Source organism: Amblyomma mixtum, chromosome 6 (genome assembly GCF_055824585.1).
Source record: "Amblyomma mixtum isolate Tamu chromosome 6, ASM5582458v1, whole genome shotgun sequence".
Lineage (NCBI taxonomy): Eukaryota > Metazoa > Arthropoda > Arachnida > Ixodida > Ixodidae > Amblyomma > Amblyomma mixtum.
Window position 1 is genome coordinate 288,973 of NC_143017.1, and position 22,083 is coordinate 311,055.

At 57.1% G+C, this 22,083-nt stretch overlaps 10 protein-coding genes across 10 annotated transcripts; 6 read left to right on the forward strand and 4 right to left on the reverse strand.

Annotated features, from left to right (window-relative positions):
• Nucleotides 1–662: 662 nt before the first annotated feature.
• Nucleotides 663–2,758, reverse strand: LOC149338002 (uncharacterized). Its single transcript, XM_089550229.1, has one exon. The coding sequence runs from the start codon at nt 2,646–2,648 to the stop codon at nt 1,095–1,097; it is 1,554 nt and encodes a 517-aa protein (XP_089406355.1). The 5' UTR covers nt 2,649–2,758; the 3' UTR covers nt 663–1,094.
• Nucleotides 2,759–4,710: 1,952 nt separating this feature from the next.
• LOC149338003 (uncharacterized) lies at nt 4,711–6,416 on the reverse strand. Its single transcript, XM_089550230.1, has one exon. The coding sequence runs from the start codon at nt 6,361–6,363 to the stop codon at nt 4,822–4,824; it is 1,542 nt and encodes a 513-aa protein (XP_089406356.1). The 5' UTR covers nt 6,364–6,416; the 3' UTR covers nt 4,711–4,821.
• Nucleotides 6,417–7,069: 653 nt separating this feature from the next.
• LOC149338004 (histone H3) lies at nt 7,070–7,480 on the forward strand. Its single transcript, XM_089550231.1, has one exon. The coding sequence runs from the start codon at nt 7,070–7,072 to the stop codon at nt 7,478–7,480; it is 411 nt and encodes a 136-aa protein (XP_089406357.1).
• Nucleotides 7,481–8,412: 932 nt separating this feature from the next.
• LOC149338005 (histone H2A-like) lies at nt 8,413–8,787 on the reverse strand. Its single transcript, XM_089550044.1, has one exon. It carries the CDS (start codon nt 8,785–8,787, stop codon nt 8,413–8,415), a length of 375 nt encoding a protein of 124 aa, XP_089406170.1.
• A 277-nt stretch (nt 8,788–9,064) lies between these two features.
• Nucleotides 9,065–9,439, forward strand: LOC149338006 (histone H2B-like). Its single transcript, XM_089550232.1, has one exon. It carries the CDS (start codon nt 9,065–9,067, stop codon nt 9,437–9,439), a length of 375 nt encoding a protein of 124 aa, XP_089406358.1.
• A 2,448-nt stretch (nt 9,440–11,887) lies between these two features.
• LOC149338007 (histone H4) lies at nt 11,888–12,199 on the forward strand. Its single transcript, XM_089550045.1, has one exon. It carries the CDS (start codon nt 11,888–11,890, stop codon nt 12,197–12,199), a length of 312 nt encoding a protein of 103 aa, XP_089406171.1.
• Nucleotides 12,200–16,559: 4,360 nt separating this feature from the next.
• LOC149338008 (histone H3) lies at nt 16,560–16,970 on the forward strand. Its single transcript, XM_089550233.1, has one exon. The coding sequence runs from the start codon at nt 16,560–16,562 to the stop codon at nt 16,968–16,970; it is 411 nt and encodes a 136-aa protein (XP_089406359.1).
• A 932-nt stretch (nt 16,971–17,902) lies between these two features.
• Nucleotides 17,903–18,277, reverse strand: LOC149338009 (histone H2A-like). Its single transcript, XM_089550046.1, has one exon. It carries the CDS (start codon nt 18,275–18,277, stop codon nt 17,903–17,905), a length of 375 nt encoding a protein of 124 aa, XP_089406172.1.
• A 277-nt stretch (nt 18,278–18,554) lies between these two features.
• Nucleotides 18,555–18,929, forward strand: LOC149338010 (histone H2B-like). The gene has a single exon (XM_089550234.1). The coding sequence runs from the start codon at nt 18,555–18,557 to the stop codon at nt 18,927–18,929; it is 375 nt and encodes a 124-aa protein (XP_089406360.1).
• A 2,448-nt stretch (nt 18,930–21,377) lies between these two features.
• LOC149338011 (histone H4) lies at nt 21,378–21,689 on the forward strand. The gene has a single exon (XM_089550047.1). The coding sequence runs from the start codon at nt 21,378–21,380 to the stop codon at nt 21,687–21,689; it is 312 nt and encodes a 103-aa protein (XP_089406173.1).
• The last annotated feature ends 394 nt before the right edge of the window (nt 21,690–22,083 follow it).

Consider the following 22,083-nt stretch of genomic DNA (forward strand, 5'->3'; position numbering starts at 1 on the left):
GCTTATGAATGCTTTACATCTAGGCAGAGAAAACAGACCGTTTTATTCCGTGCTGACACGATGTTGCCAACATGGTACTAATAACTCAATAACAACGGAACGCAAACGAGAAGCCCTACTGACTGCACAGCGAGCAGCCGTCTACGAATCAACCTCTTTGGTAGGAGACCTTGACTCTCCCTTCCTTTTTTTTTGTTTTTGTTTTTGCAGTTCACAAAATCAGCTGATCATGTGTCTGGCAGTACATGTTCCGTGCATCCAAGCGGTCATTGCGCCGCTGTTTCTGGCTAGCGCGCTATTCAGTTATTTCGCCCCTCATTTGGTGTGCGCAAAGTGCAGACGTATTTCTACAAGCTGTCGTTGCGTTCCTTCAACACCGCGCCCCCGGCAAGCGGGGAGGCTCGTTGCAGTGCGCCAACGCCACACGGAACCAGCCGCAACCGCGTCGGCACCGTGCTGCTGTGGTGTCAAAGTGGACGCTGCCGCGGACGCCCGCCTCCTTCCAGAGGCTTGCTTTTGCTTTTGCGGCAAACCTAAAGGACAGGCGCAGCGTAATCTTGTGCTAGACCCCGGTTCCACACCCACTTGCGTCACGTTTGCCACGCGCGAAACCGACGCGCGCTCGAAACCGGGCAGTAGTAGTAGTGATTATTTATTATGCATTTGATATGGAAGATAAAAGAATATTTGCTGCCCCGGCATCTGCTATCGCGACAGGAAGCACCTGAGCTGGGGCAGCGAAATAAAGGATAGCAGGCAGAGCGTAGAAGTGAAAGAAAAGTGGTGAGGGGACAGTAGAAAGGACAGGGGGAGGGGTACACTTTCAATCAGTCTATTTACATATCTACAAGGAATAAAATATACAAATGTACAACACGCACGCGCGTGGAGCTCGAAGCGACCACTGCTCCGTCACACGCGCACGATAACTAGATTAAATATACATATATACAGGTCGCACGCGCGTGTTGATCTGGGCGATCGTTGGTCCGTCACGCGCGCACGACACATAGCACAAAACAGCTGGAGTGGGGGCGTCCAGCTGTTGACCGTCCAAGGTAGCGCGCGTGGAATGTTCACGTCACTGCACACAACTACCTGGCGGAGAACAGACGGGACGTCAAGCCCGCCTGTTCGAGGAAAACACAGAGGCTCACCAAAGTTCGCTCGCGAGTGCGCGCATTGCCTTGCGGCCACAATAACATTGCGAGGGAGTCTGGTAGTATGCCCAGCGCCCGGTAGGCCGCAAGCATGTCGCGACGGGCGTCTATGAGCGCGGTGCAGCGAAGTAGCAAGTGTTCGAGTGTTTCGTCACAACCACACCCGACACACGCTGCACTCGTCGCGAACCCGTGGCGCGCACGTCGTTCCCCGTTCCACACGCATCCAATTCGCAGTCGAAGGATCATTGCGCGCTGCGCCCGCGTGAGCGAGCGACAGCCGGTGACGAGGTGAATGCGCTCACCTTCTGCGATGCGGGGATCGGGGTGCTGCCGTTGGAGATGAGTCTGAATGACCGCACGCACGTCCTCCAGCACAAGAGGTAGGTTGCTGGAAGGGAGCTGGTGTGCGGCGGTCGCGAGATCGTCAGCGTCCTCGTTGCCGGCGATTCCACAGTGGCCGGGCACCCACTGAACGCGCACAACACATCCAAGCTGTGCCAGTTGCGCAAGGCACGCTCGGATTGCGCGCACTAACGGGGTACCACGGCCGATGTTCTGCAGCCGGCTGAGGGCGGCGCGGGAGTCGCACAAAACAGCACACTTGGGCGGCGGAGGGACGATGGTGAGCACGAGTTCCAACCCGAGCTGGAGTCCCACCAGTTCCGCCGTGGTGGAAGAACCCAAATAGTTTGTGTGCTGTTGGCTGTGCAGTCGCAGGGCGGGGATGGTGGCGGCCGCTGCGAGCGAGCAGCTGTCACGAACCACTGAGCCGTCTGTAAACACGAGGAGATGGTCCTGTAATTCCTCGTGCAGGACGGCCCTGGTTAGCTGCTGCACAGCACAGAGGGGTGTGCTCCGCTTTCCCGCGATGCCGACGATTTCTCGCTGTATCTCCGTGGCAGCCGGCCAGGGCACACAGGTGTCGTAAGGGGGCGAGCCGCTGGTGAGGGTCTCGTACTCGAGCAACGCCGCACCCATGCGTGAACGAGGGCGCGTGCGAAATCGTTGCAGCAGCGAGCCGCCGTCTGGTGCGCGGTGGAGCCGGTCGATGTGATTGAGAGCCCTGCGCGCGGCCTGGAGCTGAAGTGGCCACGCTCCTGCCTCGGCTAGCGTTGCGGCGCACTGTGAAGTGCGCGGTACACCGAGGCACACGCGCAGGGACTTCCTGTGTTGGAGCTCCAGTTTCGACCAACATGGCTTGCGCACCGAGACGAGCGGCAAAGCATACAGCATCGCCCCCAAGGCTGCGGCGTTGTACAGACGCAGCGCGGCTTGTTGCGAGATGCCCTGGCCTCGAGCGGTGAGCTTGTGAACGGCGGCGGTGATCCTCTTCATCTGCAAACAGGCCTTGGTCGCCGCGGGGCGGAAAGAAAGGCGCTGGTCGATGTCCAAGCCGAGGTACCGCACCGTTTTCCGCCAAAGAATGGGAGTCCCGTCCAGTGACAGTGGCGTTGGGCGCGCACGCGAGCGTGAAACGCAGGCCATGGCTACCGATTTGCTCGCACTCAGCGACAGACCGAGACCGCGTAAGCAGGCGTCGATTGCGGTCAGGGCCCCCTGAAGGCATCCCCGCACGCGGAGCGCCTCGCCCGGTGGTCCCAGGCACCACAGAGCAATGTCATCTGCATATATGGACATGTGCACGCGATGTCGGGCGCCCGTGGGAAGGGAACCCGGCACCACCGACATGGCCACATTAAACAGGTATGGTGACAAAACAGAGCCCTGCGGCACGCCCAGATCCACCGGACGAGGCTCAGAGAGTTTCCCCCCCACTCTCACGCGCATGGTACGACCGCTCAGGAAGCCGCGAACATATCGCAAAAGACGTCCGCACACGCCGGCCGCTTCAAGCAACGCTAGAATCGGTGCGCGGTGAACGTTGTCAAATGCTCCCGAGACGTCCAGTAGCAGCAGCAGCGCTACCTGGCCTGCCACTCTGGCGTGCTCGAGGGCAGTGACAACGTCCGAGATGGAATCAGCCGTGCACCGCATTCCGCGGAAACCCGTCTGCCGCTCGTCAAACAAATCGGCCGCCGCGGCCCGCTCGTTCAGACGCTGCAATGCCATGTGCTCCATGAGCTTACCAGCCGCCGATGTTAGAGCCACTGGACGATATCCACTCAGCTCCGTGGGTGGGCGACCTGGCTTTCGGATGGGACAGACGACCGCAGTGCGCCAATCCTCCGGGAGTTCCCCGCGTTCCCACACCAAGTTGATCTGCTGCAGGAGGACCTCTCGTTGCTTCGCATCCAGGTTGCGTAACATCTGATAAGTCACCCCGTCCGGCCCGGGCGCCGAGCGACGGCGGCATCGCGCGAGCGCATTGTTCAGTTCCGCCGCGCTGAAAGGCGCGTCACAGGGGCCATCTGAGGTGACGGGGAAGAGGCTGGCATCGCTTCCGGGGCTCTCAGGTGGGTCTGAGCTCGCGTCGTTCGTGAGGCTGGGCGGCGCGAAGCGATCGGCGAACCTCTCTGCCAGCTGTTCATAGCTAAGGCCGCTTGAGATGGCAAGCGCGGCCAAAGGCTGAGGGTTCACCTGTTGCTTCGTAATTCGTCGCAGCATGTCGAATAGCCTCCGCGAGCTGGTGTCTTCCTCCATCCTTTGGCATAGCGAAGCCCACTGCCGTCGGTACAATTTGTGAGAGTGGCGCCGCGCCACTGCGTCCAGGCGGTTGTAAACGGTCCAATCGGCCGCTCGGTCGGTTCGTCGCGCCCTGTTTTCTGCGCGGTCGCGTTTCTCGCGCAGACCGAGCAGCTTGATATCTGGTGTGGGTTGTCCTGCCCGCACCTCTGCTCGTCTGGTGGCTGCTAGGGCGCTCCGAACCAGACTCGAGAAGAAGTCGGCTCCAGTGACGGCCGCTTCATCGACCGCCTGCCTGAACGCGCTCCAGTTGACGATGGAGTAGCTTCTTTTGGCGCGGGCCTCCGTAGCAGTGGGCTCAATTAGGATGGAGTAATGATCTGAGCCCCAGAGTGATGGTGATCGATGCCATGTCGCCTCTATCCCTCTGGATGCGAAGGCAACGTCGATGCAGGAGCCGGGTGTTCCGCGTCGTCGAAAGGTGGGCTCGCCGGTGTTCAGGGGAGTGAGTCCCAGCTGCGTTGCTGCGTCGTGCAGGTCGTCTCCTCGCGCGGAATGTCGCACACTGCCCCACGCACTGTGATGAGCGTTAAAATCACCGCAGATGATCTGACGCGGGGCACAGCACGAGGAAACCGCACGAAAACACAGCGCGTTCCACGCGACAGCTGGGCGCACATACACAGAAGCCACCGACGTGTCAACACCACCGACGCGCACTGTCACCACCACGCACTCCTGGGCATCGGTTGTCGCCGCCGCCGAACCGACGAGAGTATGCAAAACGTCACTGCGCACGTAAATCGCGCACCGCGATTTCCCGGGGCGATGGGCACGGTCACAACACGGCACTGCAGCACAGGTGGGTTCCTCGCACGTTGTTGGTGAGTGATAGCCAATATATCCAGGCAGTCGCATCTGCGGCTCCCCTTCTTGGAGACGAATGTACGTCTCTTGCAGCGCGATAACCTCCGGAGCATCCTCCGCGATGCGAACTCGCAACTCAGGGTACCGCGCTGCAAGAGAGCGCACATTCCACTGCAGGATGGATGGGATACGGGGGGGAGCCCGGCGACTAGCCATGATGCTGGCCTATCCGTGCGGGGGCACCTGCAGCTTCTAAGCAGGCCCGTTGTCCATCGCTGCCCTCGGGAAACAGGGCGCTTATCGCGCGCAGCGCGTGCTGTAGCTGTAGAATCAGCTGGTCCCGTGAATCAGCTGGCGCGCGCGGCGCAGCGCGCTGCGGGGCCAGCGTGCTGCGCCTCTCCTCCTCCGAGCCGGTTGCCGTCTGCTGGCTTAGTTGGCGGCGCGGCCGCTGGCTGGACCGGTGGCGCTGCTGCTGCTGCTCGCCCCGGACGACTGCCTGCGCGTACGAGAGAGGGCGCGGCGCGCGCTGCTCCCTCTTCTGCTGCTGCTGCTGCTGTGCGGCTCGCGGGGCTGTCTCAGCTTGCACCACGGCCCGAACCGCCCGCCTGGAGAGGGGCGCCTCTGATGTGGCCATCAAGGTGGCCACATGGCGTTCACGCTGCCAGTGCGGGCACGCAGGGTCCGTGGCCGCGTGAGCTCCGCCGCAGTTAATGCACCGAGGCTTCTTGGTGGTGCAAGCCCCGGTCTCGTGCGGGCCGCCACAGCGTGTGCAGCGTGAGGGAGCCCGGCAGGCCCCGGTTGCGTGCGCCAGGCTCGCGCACTTCGCGCACTGCAGGGGCCGCGGGCGGCAGGGCCGGACAGCAAGGCGGCGTCTGTAAATAGATACAAATGCCGGTGGCGTCGGCGCCGCGAATCTGATGGTGAGCGTGCCACCAGACAGCGACGCCGACGTCATCGGCACTGATGATTCAGACGCCGCGAGCAGCTCCTCCGCCGTCTTCCTCTCGTCCACGCCAAACACGAGGCCCGCGCACTGGTTTCGAGGGGAGGGTTCTCGAGCGTGGACCTGGACGCCCCTGATGACCGTGGTGGCTAGCAGGGCCTGGAAGGCGTCCCTGCTCCCCGCGTCCACGGCCACCACATTGCGGCGGGTATTGACCCGGACCGCCAGGACGCCAGGTCGGGGCCCGATCTCCTCTGCCAGCTCCCAGCCCTGGTGCTTGGTGAAGGCAGCCCCTCGGTCAGCTGGCCGGAACAGCACCGTGCCCACCAGGCTCGCAGGCAGCTCCACAGCAGCCGCGGCTCGAGCCAGGGCCGCCCTGCGTCGTCTCTGAGCCTTGGTGGTCTGCATTCGCCACGGGATCAGGTCCCGCTGCTGAGAGGCCACGAGTTGAGACGAGCAGGGAGGCGGCGCGTGCTCGCTGCTAGCAGACGAAATCTGGCCAGCTGACGATGCGGGCCCCGCTGGTGGCGCCGCCGCCGCAGCGCGCCATCCGGTTCCGGTGACAGCTGGCTGGGAGAGAGGGACCTGCGAGGGGGAAAGCGCCGCCGCGGGAGGGGAATCTCGCGCGTGGGCCGCTCGACGCTCGGTGTCAACGGCCGCTTCCACGTGGTCCGGGGCATTCGTGGTATGCGTGCGCTTGGCCGTGCCTTCCAGGCTTGCATCAGCAGCGCCTTGCACGCCATCCACGCTGCGTCGTGGTGGGGGAGACGGCGATCGGACCCGCTTCCTGTGCGAGCTCTCGTCCATCGCCTCGGACGCCAGGTCTGCGGGTCCTCTCGCGGTGCCTGCCACGAGGTCCTGGGCGCTCGTCGCGGTAGCAGCCAGGTCGGCGGCCTCCTGATGAGGTGCGTGCGCGCTATCGCGAGCACGTGGTGGCTGTGGCCACACTCTCGGTTGCAGCGGCTTCCAAGCGGTCGAGGCAGCAGCCTGAGATGATGAAAGCTGCACCTCTTTCTTAGCGCGCTCCACCGCGATCAGTAACTCTTGTAGGGCACTTATAGTGCATGGCCTGGCGTTAAGGCTATACGATCGCGGTGGTGCCACATGCTCGGAATTACGCTGCGACCTACTCGCATGAGGCACGCGAGGGGGCTCCATGCCTTGATGCCCCTAAGCGCCGTGCGGCGCCGGCAGCGCGGCTAATGCTATAATTAATAGCGGGGGCTCTATTAGGGCATCAGGAGTGATGACCACGTGGTGAAATAGCTGAGCTAGCGCGGAGCGACACCGTAAACAACCGCTCGCTACGCGCGCCTCCAGGGATCTCCCGAAACCGGGCGGTTTCCAGCATTCTGGGTGCCGCTGAGCGGAGGGTAGCCATCGGTCCGTCAGGCGACCAATCAGGTGGGAGAGAGGGGGGGGGGCGCTGCGGAGCAGCACCGCCGCGCGGCGCAGTCGATCTCCGTCCGTCTCCGGAGGCAGTCTCCCGTTTCCAGCGTCCGCGCTCGTCACCATGGCCCGTACCAAGCAAACCGCGCGCAAGAGCACTGGCGGCAAGGCCCCCCGTAAGCAGCTGGCCACAAAGGCTGCTCGCAAGAGTGCGCCAGCTACCGGGGGAGTGAAGAAGCCTCACCGTTACAGGCCTGGCACCGTGGCACTTCGTGAAATTCGCCGATACCAAAAATCGACCGAACTTCTCATCCGCAAGCTGCCCTTCCAGCGCCTGGTGAGAGAAATCGCTCAGGACTTCAAGACCGACCTGCGCTTCCAGAGCTCGGCCGTCATGGCACTTCAGGAGGCCAGCGAGGCATACCTTGTCGGTCTCTTCGAGGACACCAACCTGTGCGCGATCCACGCCAAGCGCGTCACCATCATGCCGAAGGACATCCAGCTGGCGAGGCGCATCCGTGGCGAGCGCGCCTAAAAGCGTATTCGAGGCGCCGCCACAGCAGCAGCAGCAGCAACGCTCCACAACGGTCCTTCTCAGGACCACCCAAACGTTTGCGTTGGCCACGGGCGCACGGTCGAGACGAACACGAGCTCAGGACCCCGGTACCTCTCTCTCTTTTTTTTACTCTGACTGTCTGTTCCTGCGAAATGGGTGAGTGTGTTGAAAGTGATTCCGCACTGCCCTTGTACTGAACTCGCCTGCACTTTTACACCCCGGCGGCTTCCCGCAGGTTAGTTATTTTTTATTTTTTTTTTGTGCCGATAACAACTCGCGCGCACCGAATGGGATGCAGTCGAAAAACAAGAAGAAGAAGAAAAATAAGAACTGCTGTCCGCACAAGTAAATGCAGCAGCTCCTTGAAACTACACAGCAGAAAAACAAAAACTGAGCGAATTGGTGCATATTGAAGAATTAAAAAAAAAAAACAAAACGGCGCAGCGACGACGGACAAGCGCTTGTCCATCTTTATTCTGTCTTGTGCCTCGTCGCTGGGCTGTTTATTACTTTTCCTTTAAACGATCCCTTGCGACATGCCAATCATGCCGTTTGGTGATATTCCCAAGCCCAGCCCACTGGAAGGAAACCACGAGACGCGCTTTTCTCGTGTAGTCCATTAATAACATTGCTCTCGGTGCGCTGTACTGGCCTGTAGCGGGCTGAAAAAAAAAAGAAAAAAAAAAGAAAGGACAGCGAACCTGTGTGCGCGGCCGCATGTGGTCGAGTAGTGTCAGTGACGCCCAACGGGCAGTAAACGAAAGCAGCATGAGAGGGACGCAGTGGTCCAGAGCAAAGGGATCGCAGAGCGAGGCCCCGCCGTGGCAGGCACTTGGTTGGTCCTGATAAGGACCGTTAGGTGCGAGCTATCGCTGCGGCGGGCGCGCCTCCATAGACGTGCAGAGGACCGCTCACGCCTTCTTCTCGGTCTTCTTGGGGAGCAGCACGGCCTGGATGTTGGGCAGGACGCCACCCTGGGCAATGGTCACTCCCGAGAGCAGCTTGTTGAGCTCCTCGTCGTTTCGGATGGCCAGTTGCAGGTGGCGAGGAATGATTCTCGTCTTCTTGTTATCGCGAGCAGCATTACCCGCCAACTCGAGCACCTCGGCAGCCAGGTATTCCAGGACGGCGGCCAGGTAGACCGGGGCGCCGGCTCCGACGCGCTCCGCGTAGTTGCCCTTGCGCAGGAGACGGTGGATTCGGCCAACGGGGAACTGGAGTCCCGCGCGGCTGGAGCGGGTCTTGCTCTTGCCCTTGGCTTTGCCTCCTTTGCCGCGGCCGGACATGGTGACTGTTGTTGTAGTACGCTCGAGAAGCAGGAGAATCAGCGACGACCACTGCGTGCGAGCACGTTGGATAGAAACGAAACGAATACCGCGCTCTCTCCCCGCGCCGCGAGCCCGACGCGGATTGGGGCGGAGCTATCGCTGCGTCGACCAATCGCGCGGCGGCCTGGCTCGGGTCGCTTGAACACCACCGTGCCAGTATAAAAGCGCCGCGCGCCCCTTGGCGCGCGTTCTTTCGACACCGTCCGTGTTGCCGAGCGTCGACGTCGCTGTCAACATGCCGCCTCAGCCCTCTGGGAAGGCCGTGAAGAAGGCCGGAAAGGCTCAGAAGAATGTGCGCGCTACGGACAAGAAGAAGAAGAAGCGCCGCAGGAAGGAGAGCTTCTCCATCTACATTTATAAGGTGCTGAAGCAGGTGCATCCAGACACTGGAGTTTCCAGCAAGGCCATGTCCATCATGAACAGCTTCGTGAACGACATCTTCGAGCGCATCGCGGCCGAGTCTTCCCGCCTGGCCCACTACAACAAGCGCTCGACCATCACCAGCCGGGAGATCCAGACCGCGGTGCGTCTTCTGCTGCCTGGCGAACTGGCCAAGCACGCCGTGTCTGAAGGCACCAAGGCTGTCACCAAGTACACCAGCTCCAAGTAGGGTGGCACATTGCGCCTGCTGCCGGCCCTCACCTCAACGGCTCTTATCAGAGCCAACCAAAGTGTTTGCATTGGCGAGCCTGCCTGCAGGCAGCGATGCACCGGTCCTGTTTTTCCTCTCTATGAGCGTGATGTGTGTATAATATTTATTTATTTATTTCTTATTCCCCTCGCGTGGCAGCCTGAAGTGGTTTTAAATACCAAGGCATCTCTCGTTTTGACTGCTGTGCACGTGAATAGGTTCCCTCTATAGGGCCCCACCAGCTGTTTGTTGTGCGGCAGTCGCGTATTCTTTCAGCGCTGCGGTGTGGCCGTCTTGTTACTGCGTTTTATTTCTTGCTTGAGTTCAGCTCTGTTTCCCATAACGCGTGGGCTTAAAGTGGCCTACAGTACACTTTAGCTGCAGGGGGGAAAGAAAAAAAAAAGAAAGGAAGAAAGCCTTAGAAATGCTATTCGGTTCAGACGCGTTCACAACACACTACTGAGTCCTGAAATGTATGCACAGTGCAATGGGTTGACTGAACTTGCGCAAAACCCCTTGCGGACGTTGGGGAGTCGACCGCGAGTGATTTTTTCGGCAACGTCTGTTGCATAGGGATCCTGAAATAGGTGACAAAAATAAAATTTGTAACGAAGCCCAGCAGTAAACTGTGAGGTGGCCCAAGGTGCTAAATTCCTTGTCGGCTTCAGCGCCATGCAAACCTCCAGCAGGTGGTGAATGTTTGTTGTGTTTAAAGGCAGAAAGAAAAAAAAAAAAAGCCAGCCGCGGCGTTTGAGTTTAATGGGACGGAGGTAGAAAGTGTAGCGATAAGCGTATTAACAGCCCTGTGCGGGGCGCGCAACTTCCTCTACTTCTCTGCGGGCATCATAGCTATAGGAAATGAGCGCAGACAGAAACGAAGCTCCGCGCTCGACCACACTGCAACGTGTGGACGCGCGAGGAAGACAAGTTGCATGCGCTTAATGTTCCTGCAAGCGGCACGACAGAAGTTCGGGTGCCTTTCTTTTCGCCCTACAGTTTGCGCTCGTGCCGAATTGTGTATTGAATAATATCTGTGTGGCAGATACACAATTTTTTTTTTCGTTCTTCTGTTGTTGGGCGCGCACGACAGGCGTGCAAATATTTACTATGTGCTCGCGGTTGCACGGGTGTCATGCGTCCCTTACGTTTCGCTAATAGTAACAAAGTCGTGTGCAGTGCACTCGCTCATGGGCTCCATAAAACGTTCGGGCTACGCATGGGAAGGAGCAGTTATTTGCCACCTTTTTACGTTGCTAGTGCATGCAGAGACCTGAGCTCAGTCAGGTAGGTGTGTGTGTGTGTGTGCATATTTCGCTGCCTGTGGTGGCTTTTTTTTTTAATTCCGCGAGAAGATAAGCCAAAATGAAAGCTTCGAGAGATTACAGCCAAGAAGGAGAAGCAGGAGCCGAGTAGCGCTCGTCGGTACCACAGCCGGGGAATGGTCGGAAAACGGAAAGGGGCGCTCGAACTGCTCGTAGTCGGTGCAGCGAACTGAAATTAGCCAGAGAAATGGTCCGAAACGTGTTCTACACGTATGCCGAATTTGGAAATCCTGCATGCATTACTTTCCGAGATACAAGCGTTTGAATTTTGCCCGCCGGGCAAACTGGTCGCTTTTCAGCATCCTAGCGACCGGTAGAGGAGGGGAGTACACAGCGAAGCGCCGTCGCGCGCGCTCCCATGGTGGCCTCTTGAATCCTGGCGCGCAAGCGAACGGAAGAGTTAACTCGCGAAAAAGAGATGAGGAAGGGCGGCACGCGATTCGACTGCCATTAATGTGTTTTAATGAGGCGCGCGATTTCGCAGTTTGAACTTGTAATGTGACAGGCTCGGGCTGTGTTCGTCGTTGCAGCGCACTCTGCGGTGCGTCTGGTTGTCCAAAGGGCTGGAAACACCGTGCTGCGAGATGAAAGAAACAAAAGCAGCGAGCGCCTGTTTGTTTCCAACGCGCGCACACGCAGCAAAAAAAAGGAAATACGAAAACAAAGCAGGATTCTCCAACATTCATTTTCCATCCTCTTGACCGAGCTGCAAATGCAGATCGGATTACTACCAGCGTTATACAGCCACAGTGGTCATCGCGTTACTGCACTCCTGTGGCCCCTCTAAGGCGCGCGGTTCTTTTTTTTTTTAGTTTGTTGTTGTTGTTGCGTCAGCATCGCACATGAGGCCGAATGTTTCTTTTTTTTTTCTTGTGCTCAGTCGCTCTGCCCGCGAGGAGTTTGCCCATGGTCGTAGTTGCGCGAGAGTCCTGCGAAAGGGCTCAGTGATGCTAGCGAGGCGCCGCTCGCGAAGACGGACCCTGATTGGTCGAGGCGCCAGCCAATGGCGGTCGTCGCTGCGCTCCGCGACCGAACGCCCCGCGGCTCGCTGCCTGCATTCTCTGTTTTGCATCGGAGCCGAGCGGTCGCGCTTTTCTGCATCGTGATGTCTGGTCGTGGCAAAGGCGGCAAGGGGCTCGGAAAAGGAGGCGCGAAGCGTCATCGCAAGGTGTTGCGGGACAACATCCAGGGCATCACCAAGCCTGCCATCCGTCGTCTGGCGCGCCGAGGCGGTGTCAAGCGCATCTCGGGCCTGATCTACGAGGAGACCCGCGGCGTTTTGAAAGTGTTCCTCGAGAACGTGATCCGGGACGCCGTCACGTACACGGAGCACGCAAAACGCAAGACTGTCACCGCGATGGATGTCGTCTACGCGCTCAAGCGTCAGGGCCGCACCTTGTACGGCTTCGGGGGCTAGGCCGGCCACGCTGGTAGTCGCCGCGTCAGGAAGAAGGGACCCTGTGCGGCGTGCACCCTCTACTCCAGCTCCGTGTCGTCGTCAAACAGCCCTTTTTAGGGCTACCCAAATGCTGGATTGGCAGCTGTTGGTTGCGAACCAGAGCTCCGGTTCTCGTTTGTTCCTCTCTCTCTGTCTCTATGGGTTTTTTTTTTTCTTTGCCTACTTGTTGTCGCCTGCGGAAGCGAGCGGATTATGCCACAACAGCAAGCTGCAGCGGTCTCAGGTGAGCAGTTGATTGCGCCGTGCCTCACTGTCTGCAGCCATAGTAGTAGCCATCTGAGGGAGCATCGTTTTTGGCAGGGCGGCCGCCGTGTGTGGCTTTCGCACGTGTGTGTGCGCGACATTTTTCGCTTCAGCTTCGCGGCCATAAGTTTACAACCTACCTTTCGCCATGAATCAATCGTGTGTGCGTGCTGCGAACGGGTCTGGTGAAAAGAGGCATTATGCTTTCTTTCGAAACGAACCCCTGTACACATTTCCTTGTTTATGTGCGCGCGGCCTCTCATAATCGCAGGCGAAGCGATTTATTTACATTCGTCGGCGGTTCGTTTCGCAGCCACAGACAGGCAGGTAAACACGCCTGGCGAATGCAAACAACGTCTTGTGCATGAAATTCAGCTACCAAACACCTGGGGAGCATAACTGCGATGATGCGGACAAAATAGCGGCATAGCTAGCTGCACGGCTTCTTGTAAACAATTACATCACGCGGTGAGGGAACCAGCCAGCCTCGAAATTGCTTGCGTGAATTCAAACGCATCGCAGCTCATTACGGGCATATGTGTTTTGTTGTTGCGCCAACCAATGCAGCAAATATAAATACTTTTGCGGCATTGCGAAATAAAGTTGCTGTTGTTGTTGTGCCCAGTGTGTGTCGTCAGTTGTTCCTCGAATTTTTGATGCCCGACGACGCTGAAATTGCATGCGTGGTGTGTACATACGGTTCCTACAAAGTCAGTGTCGCGGAAAACGTTTGCGCGATCCACAGAAAATGAGTGTATTGATTGACGCGAGTCACTTTCCTCTTTTGAATAAGGGCAGTGTGTTCAAGCAAGGTGTGCTGTCAGGTGCGTGAAAGGCGTCTCGGATGTGTTAGCATTTAGAGTGGATGGCGAAGAGAGCCTGGGAGAGGCACAGCGACGTCGCGCTAGCTCACTGCTTGCCTTTTGAGCGAGTCTGGCCGTCCGTCCGTAGGACGGTTTCCCTCTGCAGCCGGTGACTTCCGAGGTGCGTTTTTTTTTGAAGCAACCAGTGCAGCTTTCAGCTCAACTGCTATTTGGGGCGGCTGTGAACTTGTGTGCCCCAACTGCGGCGTCCAGACAGGCGTCTATAGCGCGCTGCCTGCGTTTTGGAGTGCATGAAAAGGATGAAAGTAGAGGCGGGAGCCGCACCGTTGCCTCCAAGATTCCGGGCGCTGGTCTCGGAGGCGTAGGTACTTGCGCAAGCTGGAGGAAGGTGGCGCCGCGGCCGCGCGAAGCGTCGGCGATTAAGTTGCGTGCACCGCGCTGCTGGAAGGTATGCATTCCCTTGGGGAGGAAGCAGCTCCCGGCTTGCGTACACTTTGATTTCCCCTTAAATGGCGTTTTGAGTCTCAGGCGCTTTAATTTCGGGTCGCACGTACGGCGACTGAAGCGTTTGGATAAATTTTTCAGTCTTGTTTGCTGCACGTAATTGAGGAAATTGCGAGTGCGCCCTGCTCAGTCTGGTTTAGTTGTGGCTTTTCATTCCGTTTGGCTTGCTTTTTGTTGCCCTACTGGCTGGCGCCGTTTTGCTAGTGCGGGAGTTTGGAGGGGCATTGCATTATTCAAGAAAGAGAACAGAAGATAGGGACGAGATGTTAGTAGGGACGGGGCGCACTACTATCCAAAGAATGTTTTGTTGTAACTATGCGTAGCTGCCGCTATTCGTTAGCCTAATCACAAATGATCAGACTTGATCCAGTCGTTGAAACTTAACTCGTTGAATTTATTTTACGCGTTAAATACAAGAATCAAATGCAAGCAACTACACATCTCTCGGAACGCCCGAGCAGTCAGCGAAGCTAGCTGCTCGTCGTTCGGCGTCCGGAGTACAACAAAAGTTTTGGTGCCGAAACCCGTTCACTTCGAGTTGTAGCCAGTGGCAAGAAACTATGTGTTGTTAACAGTGTTGGGCGGCGTCGCGCAGTGCCATTCTCCGGGGTTCTGGAAGAAAAAGAAAAATGCAAGGGACGAACGAAATAAAATGTTTTTCCTCATTACACTGCCCGGTGACCTAAATAAAATCCATGGATGGGCTTCTGTTCGCTTATAAAGCGACCGCAGGAAATGCACCTCAATCACGGAGGGGTGGGGGTGCCTTCAATGCGTGCTCTACTGTTTTTGCTAACTTTGGCCACCTGTTACTGGAAGAATACTGCCTGGAGATGCATGGGAAATGTTAGGCATGATGCACGCTTTCCACGCAGTGTTCGCGGCTCTTTCCTTCCGTGCAATCGTACGTCATGGTATGTGTCTCGCTATGGTTTGCCAACTTTGCGCAGGGCAAACTGTTTTCTCAATTCCGCACCTTTTTATCTGCAAGAAGAGAGTGCAAACATTTAATGGATTTAAACTACAGGAAATTCGGAGGTGCATGAGCTGCGGATGTGGGAACACTGGAAACTCTGGAAACTTGAGGGAAGTAAATAACCGCATCCATCAGAAGTGGGTTCTCGTTCTGCTCGCCTTTTTTTGTGTGTGTTTTGTGGATGCATTGAATCATCTTCAGTAAGTAACTTGTAAGTAACGCGGGTTAGTCGGCGAGTGTTCCTTGGCTGGTAGACACACACACGCAATGTGTACAGAGACAGCCCTATGCGCGCGCTGCTCTCCAGGCGATTTTTCGTGCTCAATAACGATAACTGGGAACTCGTTTTGGCTGGTGCAGCTTGAAATTTGAAGCGAACTGATCTGTCGACTGCACAGTGCACCCATCGAACCTCCTTGGAAGCGACGACGCACTCTGAGGTGGCATTCATGCCCTAAGGGGTGGGTTTGTCAATATGTCTAAATCTGCCGTCTCTCTTGTTGCGCTTCCTTTGAGTTGCATGTATTATTGCGTTCTGCGCCCAAGCGCTTCTCTCTTCAACCCTTACAGCTTTGCCGAGGTGCGTCGATCTACCTGCTGTGTACCCTGTGGGCTGCTTTGCGCTGTTCAGGTGTCTGGCTGCGAGTTGCGCCGCTGTCCCGTCGAACAAGTTGGTTGACGACACAGTTCAGTTCGCATTAAGCTCAACAAAGGTGGTGCAGCAAGAAGTGTGCCATGGCAGCATCATTAGTGCTGCGAGCTGCGCCGGTCATTGGAATAATTTGTCGTAAAGGCTTGCTTGCAACGGAACGGAACGGGACGTAGTCGTGATGCCGCTTTCCAGGAAGAAATGCCGACCTCGTATCGTATCACCGGGAAGAGTGGCGCGATATTCAACAGCTTGTGATGGATTCATGAGGTACGCTTGGTGTCGCACAGGCATTTTCTCATTGGGGGGAGAGCTTATGAATGCTTTACATCTAGGCAGAGAAAACAGACCGTTTTATTCCGTGCTGACACGATGTTGCCAACATGGTACTAATAACTCAATAACAACGGAACGCAAACGAGAAGCCCTACTGACTGCACAGCGAGCAGCCGTCTACGAATCAACCTCTTTGGTAGGAGACCTTGACTCTCCCTTCCTTTTTTTTTGTTTTTGTTTTTGCAGTTCACAAAATCAGCTGATCATGTGTCTGGCAGTACATGTTCCGTGCATCCAAGCGGTCATTGCGCCGCTGTTTCTGGCTAGCGCGCTATTCAGTTATTTCGCCCCTCATTTGGTGTGCGCAAAGTGCAGACGTATTTCTACAAGCTGTCGTTGCGTTCCTTCAACACCGCGCCCCCGGCAAGCGGGGAGGCTCGTTGCAGTGCGCCAACGCCACACGGAACCAGCCGCAACCGCGTCGGCACCGTGCTGCTGTGGTGTCAAAGTGGACGCTGCCGCGGACGCCCGCCTCCTTCCAGAGGCTTGCTTTTGCTTTTGCGGCAAACCTAAAGGACAGGCGCAGCGTAATCTTGTGCTAGACCCCGGTTCCACACCCACTTGCGTCACGTTTGCCACGCGCGAAACCGACGCGCGCTCGAAACCGGGCGGTTTCCAGCATTCTGGGTGCCGCTGAGCGGAGGGTAGCCATCGGTCCGTCAGGCGACCAATCAGGTGGGAGAGAGGGGGGGGGGGGCGCTGCGGAGCAGCACCGCCGCGCGGCGCAGTCGATCTCCGTCCGTCTCCGGAGGCAGTCTCCCGTTTCCAGCGTCCGCGCTCGTCACCATGGCCCGTACCAAGCAAACCGCGCGCAAGAGCACTGGCGGCAAGGCCCCCCGTAAGCAGCTGGCCACAAAGGCTGCTCGCAAGAGTGCGCCAGCTACCGGGGGAGTGAAGAAGCCTCACCGTTACAGGCCTGGCACCGTGGCACTTCGTGAAATTCGCCGATACCAAAAATCGACCGAACTTCTCATCCGCAAGCTGCCCTTCCAGCGCCTGGTGAGAGAAATCGCTCAGGACTTCAAGACCGACCTGCGCTTCCAGAGCTCGGCCGTCATGGCACTTCAGGAGGCCAGCGAGGCATACCTTGTCGGTCTCTTCGAGGACACCAACCTGTGCGCGATCCACGCCAAGCGCGTCACCATCATGCCGAAGGACATCCAGCTGGCGAGGCGCATCCGTGGCGAGCGCGCCTAAAAGCGTATTCGAGGCGCCGCCACAGCAGCAGCAGCAGCAACGCTCCACAACGGTCCTTCTCAGGACCACCCAAACGTTTGCGTTGGCCACGGGCGCACGGTCGAGACGAACACGAGCTCAGGACCCCGGTACCTCTCTCTCTTTTTTTTACTCTGACTGTCTGTTCCTGCGAAATGGGTGAGTGTGTTGAAAGTGATTCCGCACTGCCCTTGTACTGAACTCGCCTGCACTTTTACACCCCGGCGGCTTCCCGCAGGTTAGTTATTTTTTATTTTTTTTTTGTGCCGATAACAACTCGCGCGCACCGAATGGGATGCAGTCGAAAAACAAGAAGAAGAAGAAAAATAAGAACTGCTGTCCGCACAAGTAAATGCAGCAGCTCCTTGAAACTACACAGCAGAAAAACAAAAACTGAGCGAATTGGTGCATATTGAAGAATTAAAAAAAAAAAACAAAACGGCGCAGCGACGACGGACAAGCGCTTGTCCATCTTTATTCTGTCTTGTGCCTCGTCGCTGGGCTGTTTATTACTTTTCCTTTAAACGATCCCTTGCGACATGCCAATCATGCCGTTTGGTGATATTCCCAAGCCCAGCCCACTGGAAGGAAACCACGAGACGCGCTTTTCTCGTGTAGTCCATTAATAACATTGCTCTCGGTGCGCTGTACTGGCCTGTAGCGGGCTGAAAAAAAAAAGAAAAAAAAAAGAAAGGACAGCGAACCTGTGTGCGCGGCCGCATGTGGTCGAGTAGTGTCAGTGACGCCCAACGGGCAGTAAACGAAAGCAGCATGAGAGGGACGCAGTGGTCCAGAGCAAAGGGATCGCAGAGCGAGGCCCCGCCGTGGCAGGCACTTGGTTGGTCCTGATAAGGACCGTTAGGTGCGAGCTATCGCTGCGGCGGGCGCGCCTCCATAGACGTGCAGAGGACCGCTCACGCCTTCTTCTCGGTCTTCTTGGGGAGCAGCACGGCCTGGATGTTGGGCAGGACGCCACCCTGGGCAATGGTCACTCCCGAGAGCAGCTTGTTGAGCTCCTCGTCGTTTCGGATGGCCAGTTGCAGGTGGCGAGGAATGATTCTCGTCTTCTTGTTATCGCGAGCAGCATTACCCGCCAACTCGAGCACCTCGGCAGCCAGGTATTCCAGGACGGCGGCCAGGTAGACCGGGGCGCCGGCTCCGACGCGCTCCGCGTAGTTGCCCTTGCGCAGGAGACGGTGGATTCGGCCAACGGGGAACTGGAGTCCCGCGCGGCTGGAGCGGGTCTTGCTCTTGCCCTTGGCTTTGCCTCCTTTGCCGCGGCCGGACATGGTGACTGTTGTTGTAGTACGCTCGAGAAGCAGGAGAATCAGCGACGACCACTGCGTGCGAGCACGTTGGATAGAAACGAAACGAATACCGCGCTCTCTCCCCGCGCCGCGAGCCCGACGCGGATTGGGGCGGAGCTATCGCTGCGTCGACCAATCGCGCGGCGGCCTGGCTCGGGTCGCTTGAACACCACCGTGCCAGTATAAAAGCGCCGCGCGCCCCTTGGCGCGCGTTCTTTCGACACCGTCCGTGTTGCCGAGCGTCGACGTCGCTGTCAACATGCCGCCTCAGCCCTCTGGGAAGGCCGTGAAGAAGGCCGGAAAGGCTCAGAAGAATGTGCGCGCTACGGACAAGAAGAAGAAGAAGCGCCGCAGGAAGGAGAGCTTCTCCATCTACATTTATAAGGTGCTGAAGCAGGTGCATCCAGACACTGGAGTTTCCAGCAAGGCCATGTCCATCATGAACAGCTTCGTGAACGACATCTTCGAGCGCATCGCGGCCGAGTCTTCCCGCCTGGCCCACTACAACAAGCGCTCGACCATCACCAGCCGGGAGATCCAGACCGCGGTGCGTCTTCTGCTGCCTGGCGAACTGGCCAAGCACGCCGTGTCTGAAGGCACCAAGGCTGTCACCAAGTACACCAGCTCCAAGTAGGGTGGCACATTGCGCCTGCTGCCGGCCCTCACCTCAACGGCTCTTATCAGAGCCAACCAAAGTGTTTGCATTGGCGAGCCTGCCTGCAGGCAGCGATGCACCGGTCCTGTTTTTCCTCTCTATGAGCGTGATGTGTGTATAATATTTATTTATTTATTTCTTATTCCCCTCGCGTGGCAGCCTGAAGTGGTTTTAAATACCAAGGCATCTCTCGTTTTGACTGCTGTGCACGTGAATAGGTTCCCTCTATAGGGCCCCACCAGCTGTTTGTTGTGCGGCAGTCGCGTATTCTTTCAGCGCTGCGGTGTGGCCGTCTTGTTACTGCGTTTTATTTCTTGCTTGAGTTCAGCTCTGTTTCCCATAACGCGTGGGCTTAAAGTGGCCTACAGTACACTTTAGCTGCAGGGGGGAAAGAAAAAAAAAAGAAAGGAAGAAAGCCTTAGAAATGCTATTCGGTTCAGACGCGTTCACAACACACTACTGAGTCCTGAAATGTATGCACAGTGCAATGGGTTGACTGAACTTGCGCAAAACCCCTTGCGGACGTTGGGGAGTCGACCGCGAGTGATTTTTTCGGCAACGTCTGTTGCATAGGGATCCTGAAATAGGTGACAAAAATAAAATTTGTAACGAAGCCCAGCAGTAAACTGTGAGGTGGCCCAAGGTGCTAAATTCCTTGTCGGCTTCAGCGCCATGCAAACCTCCAGCAGGTGGTGAATGTTTGTTGTGTTTAAAGGCAGAAAGAAAAAAAAAAAAAGCCAGCCGCGGCGTTTGAGTTTAATGGGACGGAGGTAGAAAGTGTAGCGATAAGCGTATTAACAGCCCTGTGCGGGGCGCGCAACTTCCTCTACTTCTCTGCGGGCATCATAGCTATAGGAAATGAGCGCAGACAGAAACGAAGCTCCGCGCTCGACCACACTGCAACGTGTGGACGCGCGAGGAAGACAAGTTGCATGCGCTTAATGTTCCTGCAAGCGGCACGACAGAAGTTCGGGTGCCTTTCTTTTCGCCCTACAGTTTGCGCTCGTGCCGAATTGTGTATTGAATAATATCTGTGTGGCAGATACACAATTTTTTTTTTCGTTCTTCTGTTGTTGGGCGCGCACGACAGGCGTGCAAATATTTACTATGTGCTCGCGGTTGCACGGGTGTCATGCGTCCCTTACGTTTCGCTAATAGTAACAAAGTCGTGTGCAGTGCACTCGCTCATGGGCTCCATAAAACGTTCGGGCTACGCATGGGAAGGAGCAGTTATTTGCCACCTTTTTACGTTGCTAGTGCATGCAGAGACCTGAGCTCAGTCAGGTAGGTGTGTGTGTGTGTGTGCATATTTCGCTGCCTGTGGTGGCTTTTTTTTTTAATTCCGCGAGAAGATAAGCCAAAATGAAAGCTTCGAGAGATTACAGCCAAGAAGGAGAAGCAGGAGCCGAGTAGCGCTCGTCGGTACCACAGCCGGGGAATGGTCGGAAAACGGAAAGGGGCGCTCGAACTGCTCGTAGTCGGTGCAGCGAACTGAAATTAGCCAGAGAAATGGTCCGAAACGTGTTCTACACGTATGCCGAATTTGGAAATCCTGCATGCATTACTTTCCGAGATACAAGCGTTTGAATTTTGCCCGCCGGGCAAACTGGTCGCTTTTCAGCATCCTAGCGACCGGTAGAGGAGGGGAGTACACAGCGAAGCGCCGTCGCGCGCGCTCCCATGGTGGCCTCTTGAATCCTGGCGCGCAAGCGAACGGAAGAGTTAACTCGCGAAAAAGAGATGAGGAAGGGCGGCACGCGATTCGACTGCCATTAATGTGTTTTAATGAGGCGCGCGATTTCGCAGTTTGAACTTGTAATGTGACAGGCTCGGGCTGTGTTCGTCGTTGCAGCGCACTCTGCGGTGCGTCTGGTTGTCCAAAGGGCTGGAAACACCGTGCTGCGAGATGAAAGAAACAAAAGCAGCGAGCGCCTGTTTGTTTCCAACGCGCGCACACGCAGCAAAAAAAAGGAAATACGAAAACAAAGCAGGATTCTCCAACATTCATTTTCCATCCTCTTGACCGAGCTGCAAATGCAGATCGGATTACTACCAGCGTTATACAGCCACAGTGGTCATCGCGTTACTGCACTCCTGTGGCCCCTCTAAGGCGCGCGGTTCTTTTTTTTTTTAGTTTGTTGTTGTTGTTGCGTCAGCATCGCACATGAGGCCGAATGTTTCTTTTTTTTTTCTTGTGCTCAGTCGCTCTGCCCGCGAGGAGTTTGCCCATGGTCGTAGTTGCGCGAGAGTCCTGCGAAAGGGCTCAGTGATGCTAGCGAGGCGCCGCTCGCGAAGACGGACCCTGATTGGTCGAGGCGCCAGCCAATGGCGGTCGTCGCTGCGCTCCGCGACCGAACGCCCCGCGGCTCGCTGCCTGCATTCTCTGTTTTGCATCGGAGCCGAGCGGTCGCGCTTTTCTGCATCGTGATGTCTGGTCGTGGCAAAGGCGGCAAGGGGCTCGGAAAAGGAGGCGCGAAGCGTCATCGCAAGGTGTTGCGGGACAACATCCAGGGCATCACCAAGCCTGCCATCCGTCGTCTGGCGCGCCGAGGCGGTGTCAAGCGCATCTCGGGCCTGATCTACGAGGAGACCCGCGGCGTTTTGAAAGTGTTCCTCGAGAACGTGATCCGGGACGCCGTCACGTACACGGAGCACGCAAAACGCAAGACTGTCACCGCGATGGATGTCGTCTACGCGCTCAAGCGTCAGGGCCGCACCTTGTACGGCTTCGGGGGCTAGGCCGGCCACGCTGGTAGTCGCCGCGTCAGGAAGAAGGGACCCTGTGCGGCGTGCACCCTCTACTCCAGCTCCGTGTCGTCGTCAAACAGCCCTTTTTAGGGCTACCCAAATGCTGGATTGGCAGCTGTTGGTTGCGAACCAGAGCTCCGGTTCTCGTTTGTTCCTCTCTCTCTGTCTCTATGGGTTTTTTTTTTTCTTTGCCTACTTGTTGTCGCCTGCGGAAGCGAGCGGATTATGCCACAACAGCAAGCTGCAGCGGTCTCAGGTGAGCAGTTGATTGCGCCGTGCCTCACTGTCTGCAGCCATAGTAGTAGCCATCTGAGGGAGCATCGTTTTTGGCAGGGCGGCCGCCGTGTGTGGCTTTCGCACGTGTGTGTGCGCGACATTTTTCGCT